At 42.0% G+C, this 27,978-nt stretch overlaps 1 protein-coding gene across 1 annotated transcript in view; it reads right to left on the minus strand.

The window, feature by feature from the left end:
- SUSD2 (sushi domain containing 2) overlaps positions 1–27,978 on the minus strand; it is a 367,145-nt gene that overhangs the window by 85,197 nt on the left and 253,970 nt on the right. Inside the window, exons 15-19 of the mRNA XM_069754446.1 lie at positions 24,931–25,082; positions 17,487–17,654; positions 13,398–13,572; positions 11,455–11,656; positions 8,625–8,710 (exon numbers count right to left, since the gene is read on the minus strand). Of these exons, the coding sequence (XP_069610547.1) occupies positions 8,625–8,710; positions 11,455–11,656; positions 13,398–13,572; positions 17,487–17,654; positions 24,931–25,082 (783 nt within the window). The remainder of the gene's footprint in view (positions 1–8,624; positions 8,711–11,454; positions 11,657–13,397; positions 13,573–17,486; positions 17,655–24,930; positions 25,083–27,978) is intronic.

Consider the following 27,978-nt stretch of genomic DNA (forward strand, 5'->3'; position numbering starts at 1 on the left):
CCCTGCAACCAATTTAAAAGTGCCTACAGCCAGCCCAAGTTTGTTATGTTAGGCCTTCGAAACCTGTCTGCGGTCACTCCTTCCACTAGACTTCCACTGACCAGACCACTGCTGCCCGTGTACCCCTGGAACCAATTTAAAAGTGCCTACAGCCAGCCCAAGTTTGTTATGTTAGGCCTTGGAAGCCTGTCTGCAGTCACTCCTTCCACTAAACTTCCACTGACCAGACCACTGCTGCCCGTGTACCCCTGGAACCAATTTAAAAGTGCCTACAGCCAGCCCAAGTTTGTTATGTTAGGCCTTCGAAGCCTGTCTGCGGTCACTCCTTCCACTAGACTTCCACAGACCAGACCACTGCTGCCCGTGTACCCCTGGAACCAATTTAAAAGTGCCTACAGCCAGCCCAAGTTTGTTATGTTAGGCCTTGGAAGCCTGTCTGCGGTCACTCCTTCCACTAGACTTCCACTGACCAGACCACTGCTGCCCGTGTACCCCTGGAACCAATTTAAAAGTGCCTACAGCCAGCCCAAGTTTGTTATGTTAGGCCTTGGAAGCCTGTCTGCGGTCACTCCTTCCACTAGACTTCCACTGACCAGACCACTGCTGCCCGTGTACCCCTGGAACCAATTTAAAAGTGCCTACAGCCAGCCCAAGTTTGTTATGTTAGGCCCTGGAAGCCTGTCTGCGGTCACTCCTTCCACTAGACTTCCACTGACCAGACCACTGCTGCCCGTGTACCCCTGGAACCAATTTAAAAGTGCCTACAGCCAGCCCAAGTTTGTTATGTTAGGCCTTGGAAGCCTGTCTGCGGTCACTCCTTCCACTAGACTTCCACTGACCATACACTGCTGCCCATGTACCCCTGGAACAAATTTAAAAGTGCCTACAGCCAGCCCAAGTTTGTTATGTTAGGCCTTCGAAGCCTGTCTGCGTCCCGTTCTTTCAACTACAACTACACTGACCAGGCCACTGATGGCCGTGTTCCCCTGGAACCAATTTTAACTTGCCTACAGCCAGCCCTATGTTATTATGTTAGGCCTTCGAAGCCTGTCTGCGTCCCGTTCTTTCAACTACAACTACACTGACCAGGCCACTGATGGCCGTGTTCCCCTGGAACCAATTTTAACTTGCCTACAGCCAGCCCAATGTTAGGCCTTTGATGCCTGTCTGCCGTCACTCCTTCCACTAGGCCTCCACTGACCTGTCTATTGCTGCCCGTGTACCCCTTGAACCAACATCATTAAATATAAAAAAAATTAATTTGATTATAAAAAATAAGATCGTGTTGAGATCTCAAATGCAGACATTTTAACAATCAAAACAAACACACAACAAATATCTGGAACTGTACTACAAAGGTCCAACAGCTACAATTTCTTTCTCCTGCAAGAAGTTAACTGAAAGTTTTTTGGAGTTGTTAACACAGATATGGCATCCACCGAGTGTTGTCCTGTCGCGTCTCCTTTAAATTATTTCCAATAAGATGTTAAACTATTAATTTAATAAAATCAATAATTAAAAAAATAATTGAGTAAGTCAAAAGCACATTGCAAATAAACATTAATTACAAATCAAGAAGCATAGCGCGTCCGAGGGTGAGTAGATACCGAATAAGAATATAATCACCCTCGGACGCGCAATGCTTATTTACAACAGCCTTCCTTCCTAAGAATCAGCCCTTTCGTGGTGTAGAGAGAGGTTGTGTTACACTCCAAGGTGTTCCCCGGGTTGCCTTTCATGAGCTTCGATCTTCCGGCTCTCGTTTAGTAGTTGGTGGAAACTACGCTGCATTAGGCCTACAAATTTGGTATGGGGTGTAGAGACAGGTTGTGTTACACTCCAAGGTTTTCACCAGGTTGCCTTTCCTGAGCTTCTATCTTCAGGCTCTCATTAAATTGTGGTTAAATGGAACAACTGCATTTGGCGTACTAGTTGGTTTGGGGCCTACTATCGGTGTCTGCCGCTCCTTGCTGTTCTCCTGGTTTCCTGTCCTGAAATTCCATTTTCAGCCTCTCGTTAAGTAGTTGTTAATGTTAAACTGCATTTGGCCTACTAGTTGGGTTGGGGCCTACTATCGGTGTCTGCCACTCCTTGCTGTTCTCCTCCACTGAACAAAGCTGTGCCGCCTGTTTACTACGGTTGCCAATTTTGAACTGCATTTCGACTACTTACTGATTTGGCCCTACTCTCTGTGTCAGCCTCTCATTCCAGTTGTCCTCCACTGCAATGCCCCCTGGTTATTCCTGTGTTACCAATTTTGAACTGCATTTAGCCCACTTTCTTCTTTGGGCCTATATCTGTGTTTCCACTTCATCGTGCCCATTGCCCAGCCAGTGATAGATGAGTCTGCTGGTACATTGACCCATAACGCAACATTCCCCGTGCACGCTACACAACAACATTGTGACCCTGCTGAAAGTCAGGTTGCTCTTCCCGCATACCATACCACCTTACACGGGGACAAAGAGGAAGGTGCAGATGAAAGTGCAGGTTCCTTCATCAGGTGGGGGGAGGAATACTAGTTGGCGACGTCACTGGCACAGGGCCTCTCATAGTACGCAAAAGTGTTGCTGCCGGTGGGAGGCGCCCCCGCCGTGCAAACACACCGCTGTACTTTGAGGGGCCCTGTGCCAGTGCCAATGCCAACGAGTGGGCCCCCCCTGCTTGCTCAGGTTCACAGCACTTGCAAAGTTGAAATACTTACCTCTCCCTGCTCCACTGCCGTGACGTGGTCCAGATTTCCTGGGCCCACTAATTACTTGAACCAGCCCTACCCCCCACAACTTTAGCCAAATGACCCCCAATTTCAAATGCCTTCCAATTATTATAAGGTAAATTACGCTTGACAAGCTTCATTAAGAAGAATGGATGGTTTTGACATTAAAATGGGCACTCTAGGTGTTTTCCTGGCCCCCACTCACTGCCGACTATGCTGCCCCATTGACTTGCATTGGGTTTCGTGTTTCGGTCGATCCCGACTTTACGTCATAATCGGCCGATTTCACTCGACCCGACTTTGGACATAGTCGGGTTTCGCAAAACCCGGCTCGACTCTAAAAAGGTCAAGGTCGCTCAACTCTATTTGTATATTCTGTTAGTATATTTCTTTTAGCCCCTTAGTGACGGAGCCAAATTTTTGAAATCTGACCAGTGTCACTTTATGTGGTAATAACTCTGGAACGCTTCAATAAATCCCAGTGATTTTGAGATTGTTTTTTCATGACACATTATACTTTATGATAATGGTAAATTTAGGTCAATATGTTTAGTGTTTATTTATAAGAAATATTTAAAATTTGAGAAAAATGTAAAAAAAAATGCAATTTTCTAAATTTTGAATAATTATTCCTTTAATCCAGATGGTCATACCACAGCAGACCTTGAATAAATAACATTTCCGACATGTCGGCTTTACATCAGCACCATTTCTAAAATGTTATTTTATTTTGTTAGCATTTTAGGAGGTTTAAAAATGTAGCAGCAATTTTTCATTTTTTCAAGGAAATTTACAAAATCTATTTTTTTAGGGACTTATCCATGTTTGAAGTGACTTTAGGGGTCTTGTATATTGGGAAACCCCCAAACGTGATACCATTTTAAAAACAGTACACCCTGACATATTGAAAACTGCTGTCAGGTAGTTTATTAACCCTTCAGGTGCTTTACAGGAATTAATGCAAAGTGGTATTACAGAAATGAAAATGTGTCTTTTTACCACCTAAATGCTGCTAACTTCTGAACCGATTACTACAGCCGTCAGACTCTAAGGCCACTATTTGGTTGTGAAGTGCCATGGCAAACATCAGGACCACACAATCATGATCTGAGGGCACCAATTTGGATAAATGGGAAGCCCCCACACTCTGCTAACCATTTATAATGATGTAGTCACTATTTACAGCAGCATCTAAGGGGTTAAACAGATTTGGAAGGTGCAAACACTGATCTTGGCTGATTCAGCAAGTTGTCAGCTATAGTATACAGCTGACAGCTGCTGGATTGTCATCTGTATGGGGAGGCTATTCTCTTATATATCAGGTCAGTTAAAAGACGTATTGGCTGTCATTCCAGAAAAAGGAACGAAAGATCACTCCAGTGGATCAGGATACAATACAACATATGTGGAAGTTGTCCTGACACCCTCTCTGAAAATGTATTGTTTTAATGTATTGTAACAACCTGTTTTATAAGTGATTTAATATACCATATGTAGCAGTTTGGTTAGCCTGAGGATAGGGTTAACAGTTAGCCAGCCCAGGTGGGGAAGAGTCACATGGGCACACAGGAAGCTAGTTCCTATTTGTTAGGCAGTTAGACAGAGTTATCGAAGAGATAACAAGCGTTTAGAAGGCCACAAGTTGGAGAGTGTGTTAAAGTGACAGAAAAATTAAAGGGTTAACAATAGTGATGAGCGAATATACTCGTTACTGGAGATTTCTCGAGCACGCTCGGGGGTCCTCCGAGTATTTTTTAGTGCTCGGAGATTTAGTTTTTCTTGCCGCAGCTGAATGATTTACATCTGTTAGCCAGCATAAGTACATGTGGGGATTCCATAGTAACCAGGCAACCCCCACATGTACTTATTCTGGCTAACAGATGTAAATCATTCAGCTGCGGCAAGAAAAACTAAATCTCCGAGCACTAAAAAATACTCGGAGGACCCCCGAGCGTGCTCGAGAAATCTCCAGTAACGAGTATATTTGCTCATCACTAGCTAACAAGTTCAAAAACAAGTTTTACAACAAGTATCTATCTGGAAGGCCTGAGTGCAGAGGTAGAAGGATAAGTCACAAGAAGGTTCCTTTCCACCATCAGCGAGACTGAGTACCAGACGTAGCAAGTAACAGAGCTGAGGGAGGCCTAATTCCCCTAGGCAGCTAGTAAGGAGTTGGCTATACTAGGCAACTTGTAAACCGGTCCCGGATATTTAGAAAGGGCTATTCTGACCACAAAGGGACATGGTGTACTCATTACAGTGGAGGATAAAAAAGCTGAAGGCCAGGATGGAAATCTTAGAAGTACTCTGTCACTCTTGAATTATACCTGTAACATCAGAAAAGAAGTATGCAACTAGAAATAAGAGGGAGCTTCTGCCTAATGCAAAAGACATGCACAAAAAGCTTTGTGTATGCTATTAAGTTTTGAACCCGTTTTGATAAATGCCTGTAAAGACGTTTTTAACTTTAAAAATGGATCAAGATCTAGATCTGGCCTTTACTAAGATGGCCGATGTTGTTCTTTTGGAAGCCATCTTGTTTCCTGTTTGGGCCTACTTAAGAACACATTAAAATCTGAGAAATTACTTGAGTATTATCTCTAGCTTTGTGCATAGCTCCAGTTTCCAGCTTATGTGAACTGTATTTCCTAGACTGTTCCTACAAGTCACAGAATTACTCCTATCATTTTAAGTTATAACTTCATCATACTTGGGGGCTATGTGTGATATCATACTTCATTTAGGGCTGTAGTGTACATTATACTGTGTATAGAGGGTTGAAGGGGACATTATACTGTACAGTGGCAGTGGTGATCATACTGGCCATACTGCATGGAGGGCATTGGGGTAATTATGGGAGGCTGTTAGGGACATTATACTGTGTATAAGGGACTCTGGAGAACATCATACTGAAAGAGGTGTTGTGGGGGACATTATACTGTATTGGGGCGGTGGGTTCCATCATAGTGTATGGGGGGCTCTGGGGGACATCATAATGCATAGGAGGTCAGTGGTGGTCATCATGCTATGTATGGGGGCTGTTGTGACCATCATACATACATATTGTATGAGGGGCTTTGGGGGACAATGTATTTTATATGGGAACCTGGGGGCCATTATACTGTATACTAGATGGTAGCCCGATTCTAACGCATCGGGTATTCTAGCATATGTATGTAGTTTATTTATGAAGATTTAAGAATAATACATTGAATACACAGGATTCGGCCGGCCGTGACCAATTAGCGAAGCGTGGTTCAAATCCCGCGCCAATTCGCGGCCGGACTGCGCCAGTCGCTGATTGTTTGCAGCCGGCCACATAGTATATAGCACAGCCACATAGTATATTGCACAGCCACATAGCATACTGCAGAGCCACGTAGTATATAGCACAGCCCACGGAGTATATAGCACAGCCACGTAGTATATTACACAGCCTGCCACGTAGTATATAGCACAGCCACGTAGTATATAGCACAGCCCACGGAGTATATAGCACAGCCCACAGAGTATATAGCACAGCCACGTAGTATATAACACAGCCCACGGAGTATATAACAGCAAACCTAGTGTTTAACACAGCCAACGTAGTATATAGCACAGCCCACGTAGTATATAGCACAGCCCACGTAGTATATAAGAGCCCATGTAGTGTATAACACAGTCACGTAGTATATAGCATAGCCCACATAGTATATAGCACAGCCATATAGTATATTGCACAGCCATGTAGTATATTGCACAGCCCACGTAGTATATTGCACAGCCCACATAGTATATTGCACAGCCCACGTAGTATATTGCACAGCCCACATAGTATATAGTAATGTGAGCATCATATCCCTGTTAAAAAAAAATAAATAGTGATATACTCACCTTCCGTCGGCCCCTCGGATCCAGAACAGGCCTTTCTTGCTCCTCGCCACACCCCCGTAACCGCTCCTTGCATTGCGGTCTCGCGAGATGATGATGCAGCGGTCTCGCGAGACTGCTACGTCATCATCTCGCAAGATCTCAATGCATGGAGCGGTCACTGGGGCGTCGCGAGGAGCGGGAAAGGCCTGTTCTGGATCCGAGGGGCCGACGGAGAGTGAGTATATAAGTATTTTTTATTTTTTTTATTATTTTTAACATTAGATCTTTTTACTATTGATGCTGCATAGGCAGCATCAATAGTAAAAAGTTGGTCATACAGGGTTAATAGCAGCGTTAACGGAGTGCGTTACACCGCGGCATAACGCGGTCTGTTAACGCTGCCATTAACCCTGTGTGAGCGCTGACTGGGAGTATGGAGCGGGCACTGACTGCGGGGAGGATGGAGCAGCCATTTTGCCGCGGGACTGTGCCCGTCGCTGATTGGTCGCGGCCTGGCGGCCATGACCAATCAGCGACGTGGGATTTCCGGGACAGACAGACAGATGGAAGTGACCCTTAGACAATTATATAGTAGATAGGAGGCTGCTAGAGCCATCATTCTTTATGGGAGTCTGTGGTAAGTATCATACTATGTGTGGGGGACATAATACTGCATGAGCAGTTATGTGGGAAATAATACTGGGTATAATGGGCTGTATGGGCCATCATACCATATTGGGGGGCTATGAGCAACAGTATACTGTATTGTGAGCTGTGGGGGTTATCAAACTTTATGAGGGGCCGTGATGAACATAATACTGGGCAATGGGTGTTGTGGAGGAAATTATTCTTGATATGGGTTTGGGAGGACATCATGCTATATGAGTGGCTGTGAGAGACATCATACTGCATGGTGGGCTGTGGGGGACATCATCATGTAAGGGTGCTGTGATGGTCATTATACTATGTATGGGGGCTGAAGTGATTATCATACTATGTATAGGGGCAGTAGAGGCCATCATACTGTATATAGAGGACTGTAGGGAACATCATATTTTATGGGGGGCTGCGGTGATCATCATACTATGTATGGGGAGCTGTGGGGCCCATTATACAATGTATGGGTGGCTATTCAGGTCATCATACTGTATGAGAGGGCTGTGAGGGACATTTTAGTGTGTATAGGGTGCTGGGGGGCACATCATACTGTATTGTGGCTGTAGTGACAATAATGTGTGGGAAACTGTGGAGCAATCATACAGTATATAGGGGATGTGGTGGCCATCATACTGTATGGGGGGAAGAGGTGGATATCATACTGTATGGGGGACTGTAATGATTAAACAGAAAATGGCCGTTCCCAATCTGATCCCACAAAGTTGTAAACACACAGTTATCCAAAATGTATTGGTGCGTTGAAGCATTAAGATTTATCTTCATTAAAATTAAAGGGCCTAGGCCAACTCTGAAATAGTATAGCAGTATCCCTCCTCCAGCAATCTTTACAGCTAGCTCATGATAGACAGGCAGATAACATTCTCCTAGCATTTCTCAAACCTGGACCCACATTTCCTTTGCTCCAGAGTCCAGTGGTGGTGTGCTTTATACCACTCCATCCGACTCTTGGTATTGCGCTTAGTAATGCGCGGCTTGTATGCCACTGTTCAGCCACAGAAAGTCATCCTGCTCACAGTTTTTGTGCTGCCAACTTAGATATCTGCAGTGATTGAGTCAGAAGAGCATTGGTGACTGTTATGCACGATGCACCTCAGCACTCTGTGGCAATGCTCTGCTACTTTACATGGTCTCCACTTTGTAGATGAGCGTCCGTGGGTCCTAAATGCTACCACTTCTCAATAATACTTCTCACAGTTGATACACTCACACTTTTGCCCCTGTAATGTATCTGAGAATATTATCTTAAGTGGATTTTTGTAATAAACCATATTAATACTTTTATACAATGACTTTTTTTCTGTTAGGCACATTGAAGATTACGTAAAAATGCTGCTGTAGAAACTACAACATTGAGGAAAATAGTAAGAAATATTACCTGCCGTAGATCCCCCTGACACAATGCACAGCTCCTGGGTGGTACGTGCACACACTGCCTGAATCAATGTCACATCCATAATCCGGCTGCAATGTGAAAACATTTCAGTATCAGTTTGGAATATGAACTGCTTTCATTCTACATGTATTACATATTTATCCTTTGTGCATGGTCTTTTGGCTGGTTGGTGAACAAAAAGCAGTAATATGGAGGCCAATAATGGGCAGGACAGGGCAGTGTTTTATCTCATCATGCAAAGCATTTAACAACTGGACTACAACCTCCCTCAGAATCTGGTCTATATATTCTGTATATATATATATATATATATATATATATATATATATATATATATAGTAATTTATAGTTTTTCCATTAATCTGCTGTGATACAGAAACATACAGATAGGACTGCATATAGGTGCTAAATTTATTTAGCTAAACAGAAATGTGGGCGCACTCTGTTTGTGTAAAATTAAGGATTTCTTTGCCGCTCTTTTTTTTTGCCGCTCTTTTTATAGCTGTTAAGAAAAACAATTTTTTACAAGTGCTTTTTTATTTAGTGATACAGGAAAGAAATATATCTTGGTACCGTGTTAGCCAGTAGATAGAAAAATATTTAGAATTGAGAGTCCTCAGTGGTTGACACCTTTTAATGGCTAACTGAAAAGATGGTAACAAATTGCAAGCTTTCGAGACTACACAGGTCTCTTCATCAGGCAAAGACTAAAAAAAATTCTGAAGAATCACATATTTATGCACAACATAGCACAGAAAAAAAGGGAAAAACCATGGATAAGCCAGGTGACATGAAGCAGAATTATCATGAGTGATAAACAGTTATGTCCATAAATATTGGGCCATTTCTTAGATAAGGATTGTTTTATTGGGGTCTGGTTCTGTTGTGATGACCCCTCATAGTCTGAGGGGCAAGTTCCTTAGTTGACTATGAGGGGTCATCACAACTGTTTATCACTCATGGTAATTCTGCTTCATGTCACCTGGCTTATCCATGGTTTTTTCCTTTTTTTCTTCTATACTATGCTGTGCATAAATATGTGATTCTTCAGAATTTGTTTTAGTCTTTGCCTGATGAAGAGACCTGTGTAGTCTCGAAAGCTTGCAATTCGTTACCATCTTTTCAGTTAGCCATTAAAAGGTTTCAACCACTGAGGACTCTCAATTCTCAATATTTTTTTATTTAGTGATAATTTTTATTCATACATCATTTTTTCTTCCTATAATGTATGGGAGAATGAATTGAAAACGGTCATACCTAGAATATTTGATCTTTAGAAAAAAAACATCAAACACCCGAAAGGGTGAAAGATGCAAAAAAGTCACAATTTTTTCAGAACATTTCATATTTCCCTATTTATTTTCTGGCCACACTCTGTTTTGCTTTAAAAAAAAGAACAAATTCAAAAATCTTATGTTCAAAATCGCTCCAATAGAAAAGCCCCAATCCTTTTTAGATGACCAATTTTAAAGAACTAAAGCTCAGATTAATTATTACTATGGTCCTCAGGGTAAATTAGACCAACAGGCAGAAGATATTCCACATATGTTGCACATGGTCGATTGTAGATTTGGTGAATCTAGACACTTCCACATTCACATTCCATGTATGTATCAAAATCACCGGACCAACCATGAGTCTCCTGTCCAAAAGTTTCAGCCTCATTTATGCCTCTTAGGTTGTTATTTAAGATCAGGAGGCCAAATGTCGGTCTGGGGTTTGAGGTCCATACAGAGACCAAAAATCATGGACATGTGAATGCAAGCTTCCTCCAACTCTTCCCTAGAGAAGAGTCCTGTAAGCCAGGCCAATTTTCTTGAAGCTTTTCTAGTGAAGCAAACAAAAACTACTTAAAACACAAAATAAATCTGGCAGATGTAATGGATGTCAGTTTTTTCTTGCTAAGATGCAATTGTGTCACATTTATCATTCAGGTGAGCGTACTAAACATCCTTGTGGGGTTTGTATGCAAACGGAAGCAGACCAACATCACACTGACTATTGCAAGTCCATATGTTGGTTCACATGAACTATTTTACAAATGGACGGATGGTCTGTATGGGGAAAAATTGCAGCATGCACTACTTTGATCTGTATTTCGGATAGACTCATCCATTATAAGATAATGGGTATGCAATAATGTATCACATACTGGCTGCCATTCTTATATCAGGCATTTTTCATGGATCCATTATAATTATTAACAGAAGAAATGGCATTTGACCTTGCATTATCTATTAAATTGTCCATGTAAAAACTAAATGCGATATTGATGCCATAAAGTCTGTAAAAGAATGAACATACCGATGGCATATCAAATGAAAATACTTTTTGTTTTCTGGATGAAATTTTGCATATGCCTTTATTCATTGTAAAAAGCACTTGAATTACAATATATTTATCTTCTCAAATAAGGGACATTCCTAAGAATTTTGTGGGTAATGTATTATTGCTTTGTCTCCACTACTTGTTAGATGCTACATTTTGTGATAATTTTTTTTTTGCATGTCCAGAAGTTACTATTGATGAATTTACATCTTTTTTCTCCACATTTTTTTTTCCAACTCGGGTATGCTTCTTTAATATTCAATCTGTTTTTGGACAGATTTATCAATTGTGGCATTTTTAAAAAAAACTGCAAAAATAGTCACACAATAGACTAATTGATCTAGATTGAATTGTTTTGTTTAGAGATTTGCAAAATGTATCATTGTAAAATCCAAAGACTTTGCACTTATTCTTTACTTAAAAAAACTGTTTTTAAAAATGCCCCGAGCAAGACATATTCCCCAGTGTTTAGGAAATAACATACATGAAACCTGCCCGTATCTGCCCTTGATTGTGCTAATGTGCAAGGACAGTCAATGATCTCTGAGAGAAACTCAGGAAGCCTCTTGTCACTGTCATGCCACTTTAGACATTTATCGTGTGCCCAACCAGCAGAATCTTTGCGGAAGTCTTCCCCTAGATGCCAAGCCATGGCATGATCTACGCTCCATATAGATGGGATATTCCTAAAAAGAATAGACAAATGTGATCATGAGCATATAAAAAATATAAAAATGTCAGAAAAGGCCTCCACCATATATATATATATATATATATATATATATATATACAGTACACACCAAAAGTTTGGACACACCTTCTCATTCAAAGATTTTTCTATATTTTCATGACTATGAAAATTGTACATTCACACTGAAGGCATCAAAACTATGAATTAACACATGTGGAATTATATACTTAACAAAATAGTGTGAAACAACTGAAAATATGTCTTATATTCTAGGTTCCTCAAAGTAGTCACCTTTTGCTTTGATGACTGCTTTGCACACTCTTGGCATTCTCTTGATGAGCTTCAAGAGGTAGTCACCGGGAATGGTTTTCACGTCACAGGTGTGCCCTGTCAGGTTTAATAAGTGAGATTTCTTGCCTTATAAATGGGGTTGGGACCATCAGTTGTGTTGTGCAGAAGTCTGGTGGATACACAGCTGATAGTCCTACTGAATAGATTGTTAGAATTTGTATTATGGCAAGAAAAAACAGCTTAGTAAAGAAAAACAAGTGGCCATCATTACTTTAAGAAATGAAGGTCAGTCAGTCCGAAAAATTGGGAAAACTTTGAAAGTGTCCCCAAGTGCAGTTGCAGCTTACTGGCCACTAAGAACTTTGCTTTCATGTTTCTTTCGACTTTATTCCCTTTTCTTTGGAATGTGAAAAGTGACATGTTGTCCTAATATTATGTAAAGTCATATTTATCTACATTAAAGAAGTTTTGTGAGCTCTGAAAAAAGTCAAGCTATCTACTAGATGGTGGAAGAGTATGTAGTCAAGAACCTTTTTCTGTATACACTTATTTGCTTATCTTCGTCTTCCTGAGTAGAATGGGCTGTATTCTTGAAATATTCCGGAAACAACATTTTCCATCAAGCTTCAGTGTATGGACCACCCCATTTATGGAGCATGATTGATATTGTACCATGCATTTGGGAGGGGAAATTGAGTTTATGCTCGCTGGGCATACATTAAAGACACAGAGTTGCATGTTAAATAGTTAAGAAACTTAGACATACCCTATGTAAGTGAAGTCTTCCATCACAGTAAAAACAAGTCTGAATAATTATAATTATCTGACAGCTTTTGCTTTGTAAGTGAAATCAGAAAGACGTAAATTACTTAGAGAATGACACAATTCCAAAAACACTCATAAAATCACTTAAAAAATGTAGTTGTCTATGATTTTTGGTTAGGTTGCTCATCTGGAGACGAAACTTCTTAGTTTAACGTTCAAAATATATCCATTTTTTTAGTTCTACAACATCTCATTCTTTTGCTCACCGCAGTGTAAATCAATCACACATGCAAAGTAAGAACTCCTTTACTCCTTTACACCCCCAGTGGTGGAAACTCTACCTCTATATACTCTTGTAGCCTCACCAAGCCATACATTGGAAATACAATGATTGTTATCAGCATATCCTGCCTTTATCCCAAACATGGCAGTAAGGAAAACAATCCGCAGCCCCATGCTTATCCTAGAAGAATTTGTCTGAAGAAAACCATTGAGCAGGCCATGAACATTTCAAATACAATAAGGTATAATGTAAATTACTACATGACATGCATGTACACACTGTCCATGCTAACAAAAGAGTGAGCACTCCATGCTCTAACAGTTACAATATCTAGATTTGAAAATCCTTTCTTTTCTCTGCACAAATTTGGAATACTATAAAATAGTTATGATCTTACCACTTGCCATCATCATATTCACTAGTCACAATCCTAAGGCTTCCAAATTCGAAGGCCCTATGTTCAGTGGCTGCTGGTTTGGGGTTGAACGTGAAAGTTCCATTATTGAGATGTTCATGTACCAGGGTATAGAGATATTGCCAAGAGGGTAACCAAGAGGCAGAATATGGCTCTCCTGAGGACGGGAATTAAAAATAAGTACTTTTTTCACAGAACTGAAATTTTTTGTACTAAAGGTACAGCACTAGGGGCAGGTTTTAATACACAAAGTGCGTAATTGTTAGGCAAGTGAATTATTTGGCAAGTGAATATTTTTAGCATATCATAATTTTTCTGAAACTCCAAGCTGTATGTGCTAGCTGAATGGGTCTCTCCCCATTGATTTCTTCATCTAGCACTTCAGGTCTTGGGTCCTACAACATGAATCTCTCATTTTTGCCTTTTAATGCTTTCCTATAATCGTATTTGTCTGTTAAAGGGAACCTGTAACCAGGTTTGTCCCATATGAGATAAGACCACCACTTTTCAGCCCTCATTCTGATATGCCCACAATCCGGCCTGCAACAAAAGAAAAACACCTTTATTATATTATCTATATACTAGATTGTGGCCCGATTCTAACGCATCGGGTATTCTAGAATATGCATGTCCCCGTAGTATATGGACAATGATGATTCCAGAATTCGCAGCAGATTGTGCCCGTCACTCATTGGTCGAAGCAACCTTTATGACATCATCTTCACCATGGCAACCATTATGACATCTACGTCGATACTGTGCCCGTCGCTGAATCAGAAACGTGGGATTTCCACGTCCTTTATGACATCATCGTCGCTGCGCCCGTTGCTGATTGGTCGAGGCCCGGCGGCCTCGACCAATCAGAGACGCGGGATGTCTACGTCCTTTATGACATCATCGTCGCTGTGCCGGTCGCTGATTGGTCGAGGCCTGGCAGCCTCGACCAATCAGAGATGCGGGATTTCCAGGACAGACAGACAGACAGACAGACAGACAGACAGACGGACGGAAAAACCCTTCTATATATAACTAGATTGTGGCCCGATTCTAACGCATCGGGTATTCTAGAATATGCATGTCCCCGTAGTATATGGACAATGATGATTCCAGAATTCGCGGCAGACTGTGCCCGTCGCTGATTGGTCGAGGCAACCTTTATGACATCATCGTCGCCATGGCAACCATTATGACATCTACGTCGATACTGTGCCCGTTGCTGAATCAGAAACGTGAGATGTCTACGTCCTTTATGACATCATCGTCGCTGTGCCCGTTGCTGATTGGTCGAGGCCTGGCAGCCTCGACCAATCAGGGAGCCGGGATTTCCAGGACAGACAGACAGAAAGACAGACAGACAGACAGAAAGACAGACAGACAGATGGAAAAACCCTTAGACAAATATATATAGATTGTCTAAGGGTTTTTCCGTCTGTCTGTCTTTCTGTCTGTCTGTCTTTCTGTCTGTCTGTCTGTCCTGGAAATCCCGGCTCTCTGATTGGTCGAGGCCGCAAGGCCTCGACCAATCAGAGACCGGCACAGCATCGATGATGTCATAAAGGACGTAGACATCTCACGTTTCTGATTCAGCGACGGACACAGTATCGACGTAGATGTCATAATGGTTGCCATGGCGACGATGATGTCATAAAGGTTGCCTCAACCAATCAGCGACGGGCACAGTCTGCCGCGAATTCTGGAATCATCATTGTCCATATACTACGGGGACATGCATATTCTAGAATACCCAATGCGTTAGAATCGGGCCACAATCTAGTAGACAATAATTGTCTAAGGGTTTTTCCGTCCGTCTGTCTGTCTGTCTGTCTGTCCTGGAAATCCCGCGTCTCTGATTGGTCGAGGCCACCCGGGCCTCGACCAATCAGCAACGGGCGCAGCGACAATGATGTCATAAAGGACGTGGAAATCCCACGTTTCTGATTCAGCGACAGGCACAGTATCGACGTATCGGCCGCCCGGCCTCGACCAATCAGCGACGGGCACAGCATGGCGATGATGATGTCATAAAGGTTGCCTCGACCAATCAGCGACGGGCACAGTCTGCCGCGAATTCTGGAATCATCATTGTCCATATACTACGGGGACATGCATATTCTAGAATACCCGATGCGTTAGAATCGGGCCACAATCTAGTATAGATATAATTGTCTAAGGGTTTTTCCGTCTGTCTGTCTGTCTGTCCTGGAAATCCCGCGTCTCTGATTGGTTGAGGCCGCCAGGCCTCGACCAATCAGCGACGGGCACAGCATGGCGACGATGATGTCATAAAGGTTGCCTCGACCAATCAGCGACGGGCACAGTCTGCCGCGAACTCATCTCGACCAATCAGCGATGGGCACAGTATCGACGTAGATGTCATAATGGTTGCCATGGCGACGATGATGTCATAAAGGTTGCCTCGACCAATCAGCGACGGGCACAGTCTGCCGCGAATTCTGGAATCATCATTGTCCATATACTACGGGGACATGCATATTCTAGAATCGGGCCAACATCTAGTATTATTATACTCATCTACATTACATATATATTATGCTCAACTACAGGGCAGTTGGGTCCGATGAGCATCACAGTCTTGGTCCGGCACCTCCTTTCTTCTTGTGATGCCGTCCTCTTTCTGTGCTTTGTGAGGAAGACGTGTTTTATACACAGTGTTCCCCAGCATTGTGCTCCTGCGCAAGTGTACTTCTCTGCTCTGACCTGGGCAGAGCAAAGTACTGCAGTTTGCATGGGCCAGAAAAGGTCAAAGAGCCCTGGCAAATGCCCACTGCAGTACTTTACTCTGCCCTAATTATTGCAGAGAAGTACACCTGCACAGGAACACTGTGTGGATGATATAGGGCACGCCATCCACATGAAGCCCAGAAGAAGAACGGCATCGCAAGAAGTGAAGAGGCACTGGACCAAGACAGTGACGCCCTGTGGGTGTGTATAATAAAAAGTGTTTTTCTTTTGTTGCAGGCCGGATTGGGGGCATATACACAGCATATTAGAATGCTGTATATCAGGGCTGAAAGGTGGTAGTCTTATCTTATATGGGACGAAAGTGGTGACAGTTTCGATTTAACCCTAACAATGTCATATTATTTTTGGGCTTTATGATAGACTTTGTTATTAGAACTTTCTAGTGGTCTTTACTAGAGTTGAGCGAATTTGTTCGGATTTGGTTCTGAATACGATCAGCAGCGAATATTTTTTTTGCAATATTCTTCTAACACAGCCGAACGTCATTAGAATCAATGGGAGTAGAAATTACCGAATATGTTCAGAACCGATCAACAAACACACATTCGGCACGAATAGGGTACAAATATGGCACGAATATGGCAAATTCAGATTCGGAGACCGAATCTGAACAAATTCACTCAACACTTCGGGTGGAAAATGGACTCAAAATCAACTCCCAAACTTACTGCCAGTTTGTAGAAGATACTTTCTTCAAGCAGTGGTACAGGATGAAGTCTGTACCTTTCACGAAAACTGTGATTTTTATGCAGGACAATGCTCCATCACATGCATCCATGTATCCGCTCATTAACTGCCAGTAAAGGCCTTAAAAATGAAAGAATAATGACATGGCCCCAGTCCTCATCTGACCTAAAATTGATGGAGCACTTGTTGATGGCGCTGCCCATAAAGTTGATCGACAACAGATTAAGAAATTGACAGATTCCATTGCTGGAAGGCTTATGACTGTTATGAAAGAGAAGGGGAGCTATACTAGTTACTGAAATATATATTTTTTAAAATGAGATGGGAAAATTTACCTTTTTAATTTGGCTGCATAATAATTCTGCACAATAATAGTTGCCCAACAATTATGCACACAGATATTCTCCTAAGAATGTCAAAACTTGACTTTTACCTTCTTAAATTTTCAAGTTTTAGGTTTATTAACCTTTTGGGTTTTCCGTTGACACTGTAGATGTTCAATAATAAAATGAATCTTTAAAAATACAAATTACTAATTCAGCCCCCCTACAAAGGGATCAGTTGATATGCTGAATGCTTTAGACAATTAAATTAATTATAACACATGAATTAGATTTGTACCTGATTCTGTGTAGCCCCAGACTTCAATGTCTACTATATCTGATTTCAAGATTTCTGGGTTCCACTGAACAGTTAAGCTGCCTCCGAAATTAGGCGTCCCATAATACTGCCACTTTGTTTCATTAACCAGAATACATTTTTCTGACTCTGATATCTTTCCAGGATGCACTGTAATAAAACATAAAATATCTTAATGAAAAATTAAAGTAGTAGGTAGAGTAGTATTATAACTATGAAATAAATATGGTCATATTTCAATAATTTGGTGGTTTCATATTTTTCCTCTTTGATGTGTTGTTCTACATATAATGTCAAGAAACATTTCATACACATTGTTGAACTCATCTTGCATTGATCATAACCTTTCCAAATACAGAATTATATTTTGGCAGTCTTCCAAATGAATAACTTATATCAACCTCTTCCATCTGTGCAAAATATGGATGGATGTATCCTATTACAGGGCACCACAGTATTCTAGCTAGGAGTGCTAATCAGAAATTTGATTGACCAGCTCCATCAGTGTCTGTACAAAGCCACAAAGAAGTAACTTGAAGTTCCCAGACCTCAATCCAAAATCTGTATCAGGGCCCCCACCTACCATGTGCCACTCATGTATACTTCTTGTGTAGCAGACAGGCCTTTGAATCCCCTCAAACACTAGTGTGACTGCTACCTCTGCACCCCTATAACTAAACCCCTGTCATAGTATGCTCTGCTAAAACCCATTTTTACGGTACGTCCCTCACAGAGAGGTTAAAAGGACCCTCCCACCTCCATTCCCCTGTGATTTTCCTGTCCCTTCTTGGGATAGTAACATGAGAGGTGCTTCTAGATTGAAGATATCTTATCCTGTGGAGCTTCATTTTATGGACTCTGAGACAAGCAGTCGGATGCTGACACCTCACTGAGTAGCATCAGTCCCTGTATCAGAGTACAGACCCAGTACAATCAGGTTGGTAAGGGTCTCAGTCTTCCTTTCCCACTGTCAAGCAGTCCAGGGCCAGCACCCAACAGACAGCCAGTGCCCCTTCTGCAATACTGCAGTATTAACGTTTTCTTCCATGGTGGCCCATTGGCATCAACCCCCCTCCGTCCCTCCCCTTCCCCCTCCGTTCTTCTAATGGTACAGTATATCACAAAAATCAGTATATCCCTCACATTTTTGGAAATGTTTTATTATTCTTTTCATGGGACAGCACCGAAGTAAAGTTAAGTAGTCAGTTTACAGCTTGTATAACAGTCTAAATTTGGTGTGCCCTCTAAATAACTCAACACACTACCATTAATGTCTAAATCGCTGGCAACAAAAGTGAGTACACCCATAAGTGAAAATGGCCAAATTGTGATCAATTAACTATTTCCCTCCCTGGCGTCATGTGACTCATTAGTGTTAGAAGGTATCATATTTGAATGTAGAGCAGGTGTGTTAAATCTGGTGTTATCACTTTCATACGCTCTCATACTAGTCTCTGGAAATTCAACATGGTACCTCATGGCAAATAGCTCTCTGAGGATCTGAAAAAACAATTGTTGCTCTACATAAAAATGGCCTAGGCTATCTAAGAACATTGCCAACACTCTGAAGCTGAGCTGCAGCACAGTGGCCAAGACCATACTGTGGTTTAACAAGACAGGTTCCACTCAGAACAGGTCTCGCTATAGTCGACCAAAGGAGTTGAATGCACATACTCAGTGTCATATCCAGAGGTTGCCTTTTCAAAATAGACCTATAAGTTATGTCAGCATAGCTGCAGAGGTTAAAGGTATGGGGGGGGGGGTCAGCCTGTCAGTGCTCAGACCATATGCCGCACACTACATCAAATTGGTATGTATCGCTGTTGTCCCAGAAGGAAGCTTCTTATAAAAATGATGCATAAGAAAGAAAGCCTGCAAAAAGTTTACTAAAGACAAGCAGACTATGGTCATGGATTACTAGAACCATGTCCTGTGCTCTGATGAGAGCAAGATAAATTTATTTGGTTCATTTGGGAGCACTCTCATGGTTTGGGGCTACATGAGTGCTGTTGGATGTGGAGAGTTCATTGCAGGTACCATGAATGCCAACATGTACTTTGACATACAAAGGCAGAACATGATCCCCTCCCTTTGGAAACTTGGCAGCAGGGCAGTATTCCAACATGATAACGACTCCAAACACACCTGCAAGATAACCACTGACTTTCTAAATAAACTGAGGGTAAAGGTGCTGGACTGGCAAAACATGTCTCCAGACACTTTCCCCTGAGGAAGCCACGCTGTGTGGCGATACGCATGGCGCTCTTCCCCCTCCTCTATGATGTGATTGGGTGACCCTGCTTCTTAGATTCCAACAGTTCCTATACATCCTCATTTATTTGCTCTTTCTTCTTCTTCTTTCCCTTTTGACTTGTGTTTATTATTTCCCTTGTATAGGGATAGTTCCTCAATCTTTCCGTTTTCAGGAATTACCGTATTATATTCCCTTTAAAGGGGTTCAATTATTTAGAGTCAAAGGATGTATTTTCATATTTTGGAGGTTTTTTGAGCTTTGTATATTTTGTACTGTTTATATAGTTTTTTTTCTGTATAGTGTGCCTGACCTCAGCACTCTCCCGATGCACATAGTGGAGGAGTCTGAAGGGTACTTATATGACCTTTCATGTTGTTGTTCATCTATAAACCTTTGGGTTTTTTAATTGTTTTTAAATCACGTCTTGCTTTGCATCTCTAATTTTGAATAAAGATATTTTTATTAAATCTTGTATATTCAATGGTGATCCTTGCCTTTACCCACTACTTTCTTTGTTGTTTGCTCAGACCTGAACCTATAGAGCATCTGAGGGGCATCCTCAAATGGAAGGTTGAGGAGCACAAGGTCTCCAACATCCACCATCTCCGTGATGTCGCCATGGAGGAGTGGGAGCGGATTCTAGTGGCAATCTGTGAAGCTCTAGTGAACTCCATACCCAAAGAATTAAGGCAGTGCTTGAAAATAATGGTGGCCACACAAAATATTGACACTTTGGGGAAAATTTGGCCATTGTCATTTAGGGGTGTGTTCACTTTTGTTTCCAGCGGTTTAGGTATTAATAGCTGTGTGTTGAGTTCTTTAGAGGGCACACCACATTTACACTGTTATACATGCTGTATACTGACTACTTTACATTGTATCGAAGTGGCATATCTTCAGTATTGTCACATGAAAAGTTAAAATAAAATATTTTAAAAAATGAGAGGGCATCCTTCCACTACTTTTAAACCAGGAAAACATGGGCTGCTTCCTATTCTAGTTGCAGCTGCTAAACATCTGATTTCTACACACTGGAGGCAATTAGTTCCCCCTAAGCTGAAAGAATGGACTTCAAAGGTCCAAGACCTCTTTCGCCTAGAAGAACTATCTAGTTGGGAAAATCGTTCACATGAGAAATTTCAAAACTCTTGCCTTCCCTGGATTAAATTTTCATCCCACGCTGGTGGACTTAGCCCCCCCACCTCTGAAATCTGTCCCTACTGCTATAGACATGTTTCGCTATGCGCAATTTCTGTTTTTCCTTCTTCTTGCGGGATCTGGGATGCGTCACCGTGGCCGAGCCCCCCCTAAATTGGCTGTTTTTGCCACCTCGCCTGACTTGCCCTATATTCGAGCCTTCTGTCCTTCCTCACCATCAGAAACGACTTAATTACTTTTGCTTAATTCCTACCGTCACACCCTATGGCCTTTATTTATTTTATACATTTAATAACACAATTTTAGGCTATTCTCTTTTGGCCTGAACCAGTTTGTTTATGTTTATTATGCTCACTTATCTTCTTCCAGCTATATTTGCTCGGACTTCATGTATTTTTTAGTGCATCTCAATCTCTTGACTCAACATATATTTGGGATTTATTTGTGAGCTTTTTTGTTTTGATATTTGTTTATGTTATTTGAAAACTTAAATAAAGAATTAAAAAAAAAAATGAGATGGCTGTACTCACTTTAGTGATATACTGTATCTAATGGTATCTGGAGGTGAAGGTTATGAGGAAAGAAGGGGTAAAGCTACGGAATGGTGTGGAGGCAGCACATGTAAGTGCACTGTGTAAATGTTGTATCCAAGGGCTAGGCCTTGGGGCTGATATTAACCACATGCCTTTATGCCGAAGGTGGGCCTCGGGTCTCATATGCTGAAGTTTAGCTTCAGGTACCGAAGCTAGGCCTTGGACCTCTGGGATAAAGTTAGACCGCATGTCTGGGCTACAAATTATGGTTTGACTTCAATTTTCCTCATGTCATGACTGCTCAGGGCCTCATGATTGGGATTCAGAGTTTTACTTATGCTGAGGCCTCATGTCTGTCCTCATTTTGTGGTTTAATAACACTCAGATGTTTCCACTGTTGTCCCGCCAAAATGGTATAAGTCTAACGTCTAACTCCTCCACCCGTAGGAGGACACATTGTCCCTGTGAAGACTGCTCTCCAGCTGCGCCTTATTAATTGGCTCATTCAGGTGCTTTGGGGCTAGTCTGACAATTGACATGTACCACTCAAAGTGAAGATATATCCTGAATTCACAAATGAATTACTCTCTTAAATGTAAGTCTGAATCTGGTTTCATGACTCATGCATTGGAGACATATGTCTAATAAGTTAATCCTATGGCACGACGTACTACTTCTTAGTAACAAAAAAATTAGATAGATGCTAATTTCCTCATGTTGGGAGAAAACGCTACATACGGCAATCAGACTAGCTCCCTCATGTCTTGGACCTTTGGTTTCATGCCATGTGCCTCAGCCTCGTGCCTCTGGCTTCACACTTCATGCATTGTGCCTCTGGCTTTATGCCTCATGCCATGGGTCTCTTACTGCATGCATCTGGCGTGTGTCTCTGGTTGCGTGCATCATGCTTTGTGCCTCGTGTCTTGTGCCTCTGGCTTCATGCCTTGTGCCTCTAGGTGTGTGCCTCATGCCTTGTGCCTTTGGCTGTGTGCCTGGTGCATTTTGCCTCTGGCTGCATGCCTGGTGCCTTGTGCCTCTGGCTGCGTGCCTGGTGCCTTGCGCCTCTGGCTGTGTGCCTCGTGTGTTGTGCCTCTAGCTTTGTGCCTTGTGTCCCTGGCTTCGTGCCTCATGCCTCTGAATGCGTGCCTTATGCTTTGTGCCTCTGGCTGCATGTCTTGTTCCTCTGGCTTGTCCCTTGTGCCTATGGCTGCAAGCTTTGTGCCTCTGGCTTCGTGACTTGTGCCTTGTTCCTCATGCCTCTGGTTTCATCCCTTCTACCATGTGTCAGTGCTGATGTCTCCTGCCTCGCACCTCCTTGTGCATTTGGCCTTGTGCATCCGGGCTTGCACTTCACACCTTGTGTCTCTGGCCTCAACTCGGGTTAGAGATTCCTTGTGTCTCTGGACCCAGATCCAGCTTCCTTTGCCTCATTATTTGGAACTTGACTTAGCCAAATGAGCAACTATGCTTAGATTCGCCTAGTATGTTTTCTGTTTCAGAACAGGGGTCTCAATTCAGCTACTGTCCATGCTCTGTCTGTTTAGAAGTATTCAGACTTGGCCCTTAATTGCTTAAATCAGGATGCTCTTTCATAATTATGGTTGAAAGGAGACATATGTTTATCTAGTTCATCCTTAGACATAATATGCTAGCAATCCCAACATTTTTTTTTAGAAAAATCCAATAAGGTAAATACTAATTTCTTCATGTTGGGGGAAAAGATCCTTACTCACTCCACATATGGCAATCGGATTAGTTCCCTTGATCAAGGCTGAGCGATCCCAAGTTTGATAGCTTGTCCTGGTTACTAAAAAAATGTTTTGACATAGTATGTCTGCACTAATGACTAGTATAGAGGCAGATTTAAACAGAGTGTGTCTCTTGTGGGGAAGGGTTCTTCCTACTAGCCGCTGAGTTTTACCAAGGTCCTGTGTTAGGAGCATGCCACAGATATAACAAATCAGTTCATGATTTTTCTTCCTAAACTGTATATATGTTTGTGACATGACTGACTGTAACGACTTTTATTTGAATGACTTTCATCAATTCCAGAGTCTTGACTCCCTGTGTTGTTAACATTGGCCCCACAGGATTGATGATCCACGCTTCCCTATCGGATGGTATGATGATGGACCCAGCGTGATAATGGCAGGGAATGTTATCTGCCAGACTACATTTTTCCTTAGTTTCAATAAGGTACCACCCCATACTTGAGGCTTAAAGATTTAAGGTTTCTGAAAAGGCATCCATGGGCTTCTGGCTGTGTAATGTGCAAGCATCCCAAGGCTGGTTTCTGAAAAGACATCCATGGACTTCTGGCTGTGTAATGTGTAAGCATCCCAAGGCTCTTTCCATTAATCCTTTTACCAAAACTTATTGGTTTGATCTTCCAGCAATCCAGGGCATTTGTCCTGCAGGACTCCTTGTGCTTTGATAAGTTGGTTGTTAACCAAGGATTAGTTTGAGCACAGGAGGGCCGGTGAAAGAACAGTCCTGTGTTGTTAAGCACATACAAGTTTATTATTGATCTGCAAAAGTCCTCATTTTGTTGCTGGCAGTGTCTATCAACTTACTTTTGCTGTGCAATAACAGGTGTTTAAGGTATATTCTATGTTTGCTGTGTTTATAAGTATAGTTCATCTAACAATTAGTAGAGTTCATTGGGGTACACCAGGGGAATGTCCTCACTCTCTCAGTTTCTGCTGTATACTTTGTCTACCACATTTATGCACTGAATATTTGGCATTATAGACTCACTACGGTGATTTATCTTTGCAGATTTTAATAACTGTCTATATTTTCTTCTGATCTTTCAGTTCAGTTACTATTTCTAATCTAATTTTTGCCCGTGATTTTGGTCCTATAGGGCTTCTGGTGCTATTTCTCTATACTACTCCTGGTTTGCTGTCCAGATGCACATACTGAAAAAGGGGAATTAGACCTACTGGTAATTAAATTTCCAGTAGTCCCCGAGGATAGCGCCCTTATTTCCCCTCCATTATGTTTATCTTTAGGCTTGCACAAGATCGATCTTCATCAAGTCTACATGGCTTGAGATTGAGCTGGGACCGTTATTTACCATTTGTATCCATCCTTCTGTGGCACTTGAGGTTGGAGGTGAAAGAGGCCTTTTAACTTCTCTGTGATACTGTCCCATCATCAGTCACAATCAGACTACCTCCTGGTGTGCTGTCCTGAGGGACTTCCTGGAAATCGATTTACCGGAACCTAATTCCCCTTTTCGAACCTTTAGTTACTGACGTTGTAAACACAACTCATAGCATGATATGGGTATGTTGACATTGTCCCTGGCCTGGAGCACATGCATGTAAATCACAGAACATCGAACCTGGGCCGATGCAGTCAAGTGATAGCAAAGTAATGTATTTATGCAGTATTTAGTCAACCAAAAAGGTTTCCAAAGTAAAAATGCCATAACTATCTTTACCGTAACTGTGAAATGAAAAGGCTCATACAATACCTGACAGCCAAGTGCTTGAGTGAGGATATGTGCTTCCTCCATCCAGAGACAATTCAAAAGGAATACGCCCTGTTTCATACAGCAATGGTGACACACAATGCGCACTACCATGTGCATCCACATAACCATTTACAATGATCTCATTATTAAATCTAAAAAAAAAGTGACATCATTTTTAATGTTATAAGAACCCAATTTAAGTTATAACAGTTTTATTGATTGGTTTATATGATATAGGAACATATTTATGTAAAAGAAAGGTACACCCAAAGTGTAAACGGAGCAACATTCTCTCCAAGCTGTGCACTCAGGATATAAGTAAAAAAAATGCCATATCCTGTGCTCACTGATCTTAACAGAATGCCATTATAACCCTTACCTTACAGGGCCTCCAACTATCACCTATAGTTTGACATTCTCTTATGGGCCAAAGAGACCTTTTGTTGCCCTCCCGGTTTCAGGGCCAGGTGCAACTGCAACCCCTGCACCCTTTATATTTATGCCACTGCCTTAACCTACCGTAAATCCATCTGAATGCCACTGTTTGCCATTTTATAACATTACAATTTGGAATATCTGAAAAACATGTGTCTTAAAGTTTTAGATTGAAGTAAAACAATGTTTCAAGATGCATAGGCATCTAAAATATCAGTTTTAATGGACACTTTGCCAAAAGTTTAGTTTAGATGGAATGATCAAATGATTAGTTATTATTTTTAATTATTATATATGAAATACATACAGCTCTGGCAAAAATTAAGAGACCACTGCAAAATGTTCAGTTTGTCTGATTTTTCTCTATATTGGTATATTTTTGAGTAAAATGTAAATTGTTCTTTTATTCTATAAATTTCTGACAACATGTCTCCAAATTTTTAAGCAATAATTTTTGTATTTTTTTCTGACAAAGAAAAATGGTCAAAATGTAAAAATAAAAACAGTGCTTACAGACCTCAAATAATGCAAAGAAAACAAGTTCATAATGATTTACAAACAACAATACTAATGTTGCAACTCTGGAAGAGTTCAGAAATCAATATTTTGTGGAATAACCATGATTTTTAATCACAGCTTTCATGCGTCTTGGCATGCTTTCCTCCAGTTTTTCACACTGTTTCTGGCGCAAAAATGTAGGCAGTTATTCTATATGTATATCTATACTGCTCAAAAAATAAAGGAAATACTAAAATCCCACATCCTAGATATCACTGAATTAAATATTCCAGTTGAAAATCTTTATTCATTACATAGTGGAATGCATTGAGAGGAATAAAACGTAAAAATGATCAATGTAAATCAAAATTAATATTCCATGGAGGTCTGAATTTGGAATGATACTCAAAATCAAGGTGGAAAATCAAATTACAGGCTGATCCAACTTCAGTGGAAATGCCCCAAGACAAGGAAATGATGCTCAGTACTGTGTGTGACCACCAAGTGCCTGTATGACCTATCTACAACGCCTGGGCATGCTTCTGATGAGGCGGGACATGGTCTCCTGAGGGATCTCCTCTCAGACCAGGACTAAAGCATCCACCAACTCCAGGACAGTCTGTGGTGCAACGTAACGTTGGTGGATGGTTCGAGACATGATGTCCCAGATGTGTTCAAACAGATTTAGGTCTGGGGAATAGGCGAGCCAGTCCATAGCTTCAATGCCTTCATCTTTCAGGAACTGCTGACACATTCCTGCCACATGAGGTCTGGCATTGTCCTGCTTTAGGAGGAACCCAGGGCCAACCGCACCAGCATATGGTCTCACAAGGGGTCTGAGTATCTCATCTCGGTACCTAATGGCAGTCAGGCTACCTCTGGAAAGCACATGGAGGGCTGTGCGGCCCTCCAAAGAAATGCCACCCCACACCATTACTGACCCACTGCCAAAACGGTCATACTAAAGAATGTTGCAGGCAGCAGATCGCTCTCCATGGCGTCTCCAGACTCTGGCACATCTGTCACAGTGAGAACCTGTTTTCCTCTGTGAAGAGCACAGGGCGCTAGTGGCAAATTTGCCAATCCTGGTGTTCTGTGGCAAATGCCAAGCGTCCTGCACAATATTGGGCTGTGAGCACAACCCCATCTGTGGATGTCGGGCACTCAGACCATCCTCATGGAGTTGGTTTCTGACCATTTGTCCAGACATATGCACATTTTTGGCCTGCTGGACGTCATTTTGCAGGGCTCTGGCAGTGCCCCTCCTTTTCCTCCTTGCACAAAGGCTGAGGTAGCGGTCCTGCTGTTTAGTTGTTTTCCTCTTATGGCCCCTCCATGTCTCCTGGTATACTAGCCTGTCTCCTGGTAGCGCCTCCAGCCTCTGGACACTACGCTGACTGTTATGGACCTGGTGGTTAGGAGCACCCGGCATGACCTGATAGTTAAACTCACACAGGACAAGCTCTGGGATGTGGGAGCTCTGCTGACCGCAAGCCCTAATCCTATCACAACAACTAGAAATAGCCGTGGAGCGTTCCTGACACTCCCTAGACGCCTCTTCACAGCCTAAGAGCTATCTAGCCCTAGAAATAGAAAATATAGCCTACCTTGCCTCAGAGAAATTCCCCAAAGGAAAAGGCAGCCCCCCACATATATTGACTGTGAGTAAAGATGAAAGTCACAAACACAGAAATGAAACAGGTTTCAGCAAAGGGAGGCCAGACTTATTAAATAGACAGAGGATAGGAAAGGTATCTTTGCGGTCAGCACAAAAACTACAAAAGACCACGCAGAGTGTGCAAAAAGACCTCCGCACCGACTCACGGTGCGGAGGTGCCACTCTGCATCCCAGAGCTTCCAGCTAGCAAGACAAAATCATGATAACCAGCTGGACAAGGAAACAATGAACAAATAATAACTATCAGGAACTTAGCTTCTGCTGGAGAAGACAGGTCACCAGAAAGACCCAAGAGCGAACTGAACCAATGCAGGAACATTGACAGCTGGCAAGGAGTAACGATCTGAGTGGAGTTAAATAGAGCAGCCAACCAAAGGATAAACCACGTCACCTGTGTAAGGAACCTCAGAAGCAGCAGCTCCACTCACAGCCACCAG

Source organism: Ranitomeya imitator, chromosome 1 (genome assembly GCF_032444005.1).
Source record: "Ranitomeya imitator isolate aRanImi1 chromosome 1, aRanImi1.pri, whole genome shotgun sequence".
NCBI lineage: Eukaryota > Metazoa > Chordata > Amphibia > Anura > Dendrobatidae > Ranitomeya > Ranitomeya imitator.